The 8,199-nt window shown below is 40.3% G+C and overlaps 1 protein-coding gene across 4 annotated transcripts in view; it reads left to right on the forward strand.

Moving 5' to 3' along the window:
* The window catches only part of eda2r (ectodysplasin A2 receptor), a 79,724-nt gene extending 72,407 nt beyond the window's left edge, over positions 1-7,317 (forward strand). For all 4 annotated transcript variants that reach the window (XM_059976813.1, XM_059976812.1, XM_059976811.1 and 1 more), the window contains 2 exons: positions 254-288; positions 4,596-7,317. In XM_059976813.1, the coding sequence (XP_059832796.1) occupies positions 254-261 (8 nt within the window). In that variant the 3' untranslated portion in view covers positions 262-288; positions 4,596-7,317. The remainder of the gene's footprint in view (positions 1-253; positions 289-4,595) is intronic.
* The last annotated feature ends 882 nt before the right edge of the window (positions 7,318-8,199 follow it).

Below are 8,199 nucleotides of genomic sequence, written 5' to 3' on the forward strand. Positions count from 1 at the left end.
CATTTCAACCTTGTGCTCTGCAATGTCTGTGTGATCACCTCTTCCTTTTTATGATAAGGTTACTGTGATAGATATTCTTCAAGATTCTAGAGCTGGTCACCGCCTTGCCAAAAGATCAAGCCACATTGTGCAGCCTGCTACCAGTTCTGGAATGTTGAAGAATATCTTTTTCTAGAATGTGCGTATGCATCCTTTTGTTGATTTGTACCATTTGATTCCATCTGTCCAGCTAATGTACATCTTTTCTTATTAGATGCCTGATTTGAAAAACCCATGAACCTACTCAAGGTAAGTCTTTTCTTTGCCCCTCCCCCAGTCTCTGCAATATTCATCACTTTACCTACCTTGGTGGATTCTTTTCTGAATTGATTCTCTTTTTGGATGGTCAACAGAGTGAAATATTTTTTGGAAATTGCTGTCTCTACAAAAAAAAACAATGTACATCTGCATTTTCCTCCTGATAATCAATATTGAACTGTCATGGTTGATTTTTTTTTCTTTTAAATACTTTGTTTTCGAAAATCAATAAAATCAACAGGAACATATAAGGTCAGGCATGTATAAAAATAAAATAAGCAAGAAAAAAGAAAAAAGGGACATAACATTAGAGGGATGAGTGTTGTACAGAGTGCTCAAAAATGCTAAACATTAAGTCTCAAATGAGGACCGTGAGAGATTTGCTGGGGGGAAATTGTTCATCTGCCCCCGCCCTCATCTAGGTAGGCAAGAAATGGATCCCAGATGGCCTGAAATTTTATAATTTTAATTATATAATTTTATAATTGAATTGGTTCTCATGAACCTGAGACTCTCCATCTGTATGACTGAGATCATGTCAGTCATCCAGCTCCAGAAAGAAGGGGGAGAGGGTGATTTCCATTCCCTCAGAATAAGTCTTTTGGCAACAGTCATCCCCAGCATCAGAGACTATTGTATGGCTGTAGGGAAGCATAGAGTGGATTGGGAACAGCCAAAGATGGCGAGTCCAGCTTCCAAGGGGAAGAATCTTTTATAGGCCTTATGCGTGCCAGTCAAATAGTACAATTCACAATTGATTTTCTGACCTTCTATCCATTTCAAGATGAGCTTTTCTCACTTCTACCACCCTAACAATACATGCTTCTGTCTATAACACAGCCTGTCTATACTCAAAAGCTTCATCCAGAATTTTATTTGTTCCATAAGTAAATTATTTGAAAGGTCTCCTGGCTAGACACCCACCCTCGATCTAAAGTAAACTTAAGTCTATCCACAATGCTGCTGCCTGTGTCTTGCATTACGCAAGTATCGAGCATATATCACTCTTGTCATTACTAGTCTACGTTGGTATCTGTCTTTATAATAGGTATCTTTGTGTTTAAAATTACTCCCTGATTCTCTTTAACCTGCTATGTTGTGCTCTGAATATTCTTATTAACTCCCCAACTGTGTATTTCCTTCCACCAAACCACTTTGTTTTTTCACTCATCTTTGATTCACTAGGACCCACCTTAAAACTACCACTCCTCCTAACTTTTGATCCATGATATTTAGTACTTGAATGCAAGCTCCTTTTATTAAATCAGGAGGCATGTAATGTTTGCAGTATTCATGCAGCTGGAAATCAAATGAGCCATATCTCTTTGGAGAGTATTTAGTAAGATTTATTGTTTCTTCTATGCGTATATCACACAAAAGTTAATAGGATATTTCCAGTTGCTTGTAACTTGTGTTGAAATACTGCATCAATTATTTAGTGCCAGAGATACCCAACAAAAAGCCAAGAGATAATTGATCAGTTGCTTCATGTTTTGGAAGAATTGATTAAGGGCAAGTTGTTGGGTCAGAATCAAAGTCTACAAACAATATAATTAACTTCTATATAACAATGAACTGGATATTTTTAAGCTGCCTTCTGCAATACAGAACTTCCATGTATTGAGATTTCCTGTAATCTAACTTGAATTCAAATTCTGGAAGTGACACCAATTATCACATTTATAAATTGTGATTATGTATTGCTGACTCTTGCCCCAGAATATCATAGCACACCCAGAAAAATATGCTAAAACGGTAACTGGGGTGGAGGGTCAGGCCAGTTTTGTGGGAGGCCCCCAGCAAATGAAGGAGAAGGTAAACTGCATAATAGGTAAGCAATGCATAAGTCCGCCTTTCTATTATACACAATACCTTGTATTAAGGGACAGCTTCATCTAGCACCGCTGCTCCATTCTCCAAAGGTGGTACTTCCGATTGCCAAACATTTTAATTCCAATTTCCATTCCCATTCCAATTTTCATTCTAAAGTCTTAATCTATGGCTGCTTCTTGTGCCAAGATGAGGCCTCTCTCAGGGTGGAGGAGCAACACCTTATATTCTCCATCCTGATGGCATGAATATCGATCTCTCCGGTTAAAAAACTATTCCCTTCCCCTTCCCTTACTTCTGTTCCCGCTCTGGCCTCTTACTTCCCACTTGCCTATGACCTCCCCCGGGTCCTCTCCTCCTTTCCTTTCTCTTATGGTCCACTCTCCTCCCCTCTCAGATTCCTTCATCTCGGGCCTTTTATTTTTCCTACCCACCTGGCTTCACCTATCACCTTGCTGTCCTCCTTCCTCTCCTCTCACCTTTTTATTCTGGCATCTTTCCCTTTCCTTTCCAGTCCTGAAGAAGAGTCTTGGCCTGAAATATTGACTGTTGATTCATTTCCAGAATTGCTGCCTGATCTGCTGAGTTCCTCCAGCGTTTTGTTCTTTACATTGTTTCATGCAGCCAAACCTCTTTGTCTACTCAACAGCCTCCCTGCGTGTTATATGAGCATTCACTCAGTGGCTACCTTACAACTATAATAGAGTGGCCCCTATGCATGTCCATGGTCTTCTGCTGCAGTAGCACATCCACTTCAAGGTTTCATGTGTCGTGCGTTCAAAAATGCTCTTTGGTACACCACTGTTGTATTGCATGTTTATTTGAGTTACTGTCAGTTTGAAGCAGTCTGGCCATTCTCCTCTGACCTCTCTCATTAACAAGGTATTTTCAGCCCCAGAACAGCTGGTCACAGTTACTCAAACCTAACAGATACTCAAACCTCCCCGTCTGGTACCATGGTCAAAGTCACATTTCTTCCCCATTCTGATGTTTGGTCTCAACAATAACTGAACCCCCTAACTATGTCTACATATTTTTATGCATTGAGTTGCTGCCACATGATTAGGTGATTAGATATTTGTATTAACAAGCTGGTGCATTTAATAAAGTGGCCACCAAGTGGATTTTTAAAATATTCTATCGAAGTCCACATAGACTAATTTCCCAATGACAAATGATTACTCATAGGTAAACTCCCATAATAATACAAGTCTAGCTGAAAACAACTTTGATTAAGTGGATACATGGTTAGCACAGCACAATATGTGACCACAGGAGTTTCCTTTGGGAGGGCGGGTTTCTTCCCACATTCCAAAGACAAACCGGTTAGGGCTACTAAGTTGTGAACATGCTACGTTAGCAGCACTTGTGAGCTACCCCCAGCACGTCCTCAGATGTGCTGATCATTGGCACAAATGACGTGTTTCATTGTATTCATTGATCTTTAGATATGCATTTGACAAACAATGCTAATCTTTAATGAGCAAGTGGTCTTACATTGAAAAATGATTGTCAGAGGATATTTATAGTGGTAGATCTGCCGCGATATTAGATACTAGATCTGGGTGCGAGGTGGAACTAAGAAAGCGTAGATGAAACAGGATTCAGTGGTGCTAAGGAGAAATACAAGTTGTAAAGGATGCATTAATTTGGGAGTAGCTTAATGAGAAATACACCTCAAAGAGTAAAGGAGAAAGGCTAACTGTCTCCGGCTTCATGACGATGGGATCAGCTTGCATCAGAACAAAAATACTTTATCGAGAATCAACTTTATTTGCCATGTACATTCACGTGTTAGGAATTTGCTGCCATGTATTAGCAAGATGTGCAACATGAAAGCAACATTGATACTAACATTAATGATAAAGAATAATTAATTGTATAATAATGTCAGAAGTATGGATATGGAATAAAATATGCATAAACACATAAATACCAGCTTGTATTTATAATATGTGGTGGTGGCATCCGTCGGTCTCGAGAGACCATGGATCTGCGCCTGGAGTTTCCAGGGCGCAGGCCTGGGCAGGGTTGTATGGGAGACCGGCAGTTGCCCAAACTGCAGGCCTTCCCCTCTCCACACCACCGATGTTGTCCAAGGGAAGGGCATTAGGACCCATGCAGCTTGGCACCGGTGATGTCGCAGAGCAATGTGTTGTTAAATGCCTTGTTCAAGGACACAGACACGCTGCCTCAGCTGAGGCTCAAAACAGAGACCTTCAGGTTACTAGTCTGATGCCTTGCCCACTAGGCCACGCGCCAACACATTTATAATATAAACAGCTTTATAAACAGTGGTTTCAAGTGCTTACAGTGCAGTGGTTGAGGTAATAGAGGGAGGGGGTGGGGGGGGGCTAACTAGAATGATTAGTGTAATTTAGTTACAGAAATTATTATTTTTTTTCTTAATTGTAATGTTAAATTATCACCATTTCCTAATTTTAATGCGAGCTTTTCACCTTTTCTAGCTGTTCCAGGTGTGTGCATTTAGCTCCTGCGGAGATTGTGGGAAGGTTGAGTACTCAAGATGGAATTTTCCGCATTGAGCCTGAAGGGGAAGAGGCACTTAGAAAACAGGAATCTCATAGAAAGATGGGGAATGACAGGAAGGGGACTGAGCTCTTTAGCTATTGTACTCGGACATTGGTGCCGGATCCCTTGAAGACCCTTCAGCCACTACAGTGATGTGACATTTGGATCATCTTAGCAACTCCATCAGTGGAACATAATTAATGGATATTGATTGGACCAATTAATTTGTAGTTATTTGGGATGGGTTTAAGTTTTTCTGTAGAATGGTGAGGTAATGAAGCCTAATAGATTTGAGGACGGTGATACAAAATCTGGTTGCAATCTCAAAAAGGGGCATGAGGACCATTTAGACAATCCAAGTTTGTTACTGAGGAACAATTCTTATCTCTGCTATTCCAGTGATACTTTTCAGTAACGGGATTACTTTCTGGAAGATGTGGAACTTCAGTTCTCTACATATTGCTGGTATTCATTGCCAGTAGCCCAGTAATACTACATAATAAATACCTGTAATAGCAGCAGCTGAGTAAGGGCTCAAGAAGCAATCAGCATGCCATTATTCCCACTAGCCTTAAGGTGAAAACGTAAGATGAGTTATCTTCTGGGGGAAATTGGGAAAAACATTACCCATTAAAAAAATGTCTGAAATATTTTGCAGGGCATTCAGGAAAGAAATGAACTCAATACTGTGATTTAACCCTGTGGAATTTTATATTCTGTCATCTACTATAAGTTTCTTGCATTTAACTGACTGTTTATTTGTTTGTGTGCTGATATTCCATTTTTGCAAATTATTTCAATAACTTTGCACTAACATTAAAGACTAAAAGCACTTATCTGGATATTCAACTTTTTTGAACAAAACTATAGTTATTGATGTTGATGTAAGATGTTTAATGTTTAATTTTTTTATAAGCAAAGGAAGAGCGGACTCAGAACACAGACAGGAGGGAGATCTTATCATTTATCAAAGCATCCAGTACCTAGTATCAGGGCTCTGAAAGGTGTGAGAAGAGCTTGGGCCAAGTGGAGTACATTTTTCAACCTCACTCAGGTCCTCAAGCAGCTGTCCTTCCACACTCAAAACAAATAGGATCCAGGTTCATCTCCCATTCTATTACCTCCACTTTTGAACTTCTAGCCTTCCCAACCCACTAAACAAGTTGTTTTCTCCATGTACCCAACTGTTGGAGTTGGTGTCTGTTTATATTTAAGCTTCTAGTTTATTGCTCACTAAGTGCTTATTCTACAATTAATAGCTTAATAATGTCCCCAACATTATTAATTTGGTTATGGAATGGTAGTACTGTGCTTTTGGCCTGGTTATCAAGAGAATAAATAAAACAAGTTGAATCCTAGTTTGATGACTGGGGCATTTAATTAAATCAGCTTTTTTTAAAAATAAAGTCATATTTTCTTTCTCAGATCAGTGATGGTGACTGTGAGGTATCAATGACTGGCTGTCTTTTCCAGCAAGTTTCTACAGAAATACAGTGGAGGCATTCTAACTGGTTGTGTCACTGTATGGTATGGAGGGGCTATTGCACGGGATTGGAAAAAGCTGCAGAGAGTTGTAAATCATAAACACGAGAAATTCTGCAGACGCTGGAAATCCAAAGTGACATACACAAATGCTGGAGGAACTCAGCAGATCAGGCAACATGTATGGAAATGAATAAACAGTGGACGTTTCAGGCCAAGACCGGTCTTCAGGACTGGAAAGGAAGGAGGATGCCAGAATAAAAAGGTCGGGGGAAGAGGAAAGAGGATAGCTAGAAGATGATAGGGTAAAGGGTTGGAGAGGAAGGAACCTGATAGGAGAGGAGAGTGGGCCGAGAAAGAAGAGGAGGTGAGGACCTACAAGGAGGTGATAGACAGGTGGGAAGAGGTAAGAGACCGGAGTCGGGAATAGGAAGAAGAGGGGAAGGGTAGGAAAGTTGTTTTTTATTGGAAGGAGAAATCGATGTTCATGCCATCAAGTTGGAGGCTACCTAGACAGAACATAAGGTGTTGCTCCTCCAACCTGAGGGTGGCCTCATCTTAGCAAAAGAGGAGGCAATGGACCTACATGGTGTAAAGGGAATGGGAATGGGAATCAAAATGTTTGGCCATAAGGAAGGTCTGCTTTTGGCAGATGGCGCTAAGGTGCTTGACAAAGCGGTCTCGTGATTTATGATAGGTCTCTCCATTGTGGGGGGGGGGTCACATTGGGAGCACCAGAGAAAATAAACAGCCCCAGTAGATTCACAAGTGAAATATTGCCTCATCTGGATGGACTGTTTGGGGCCCTGAATAGAGTTGAAGGAAGAGATGTATAGTGAGTCCCATCATGGGCACTAACCTCCCCAACACTGAGGACATCTTCAAAAGGCGATGTCCTCTTCACTCAGGATATACCGTCTTCTCATTTCTATTATCAGGAGGTGGTACAGGAGCCTGAAGAAACATGCTCTATGTTTTAGGAACAACCTTTTCCTCTCTGTCATCAGATTTCTGAATGGACAGTAAACTGACCCATGAACACTACCTCAATTATTTTTTGCTTTTGTTTTGCACTGCTTATTCAATTTTTAATGTATGTATGTGTATATATACATATATATAATTTCTTATTGAATTTATACTTTTATATATTGCACTGTACATCTGTCACAAATCAACAAATTTCAACAAAATCCAGTGATGTAAAACCTGATTCTGATGTAAAACGAAAAAAAAGTACAACAGATGCTGGAAATACGAAATAAAAGCGGTACATGCTTTGTAGGTCGAGCAGCATCTTTGAAGATAGAGTTAACATTTCAAGATGATGACCTTTCATCTATGTAAAGCTTCCTTGAAATCTCTTCAAGTTATTGGTTATTAGTATGGAGTCTGGAGTTGGCCGTGCAGCCCACTAGAAACATTGTCACATTCACCAAGATAGAATACAATGTTTGTAGAGTCATGGAACACTACCACACAGAAACAGGCCTTTCGGCCCATCTAGTCTATACTGAACTATTAATCTGTCTTGCATAATGCTTATAAAGATCAAACCTCTACATGGTGCTTTGAGCTCGAATAAGGTAAAACAGTGACAGGGCTGCATAAAGTGTAATAAACTTATGGAAGTGTGCCGTGCGGGTCAATGATGAAGTGCAAGATCATGACAATGTAGATTATGAGGCCGAAGGTCCTTCTTATTGTTCAAGTGTCTGATAACAAGGGATCATAGCTGTCCTTCAGCCTGGTATTCTATCCTTTCAGGCTTTTGTATCCTCTGGTTAATGAAAGTGGGGAAGCGAGAGAATATCCAGGAGGTGTGGGTCTTTGATTATGCTGGCTGCTTAACTGAGGCAGTGAGAACCATAGACAGAGGGGAGGCCAGCTCCTGTGATGTACTGAGCTGTATCCATAAATCTCTGCAGTTTCTTGTGATTATTTGCAGAGCAGTTGCTGTACTGAGCATCCATTTAGAATGTTTTCTGTGCGTCAATACAAATTAGTAACAGTTGATGAGGACATGACAAATTTCTTTAGCCTTCTGACAAAATAGAG

This window comes from Hypanus sabinus, chromosome 8 (genome assembly GCF_030144855.1).
Source record: "Hypanus sabinus isolate sHypSab1 chromosome 8, sHypSab1.hap1, whole genome shotgun sequence".
Lineage (NCBI taxonomy): Eukaryota > Metazoa > Chordata > Chondrichthyes > Myliobatiformes > Dasyatidae > Hypanus > Hypanus sabinus.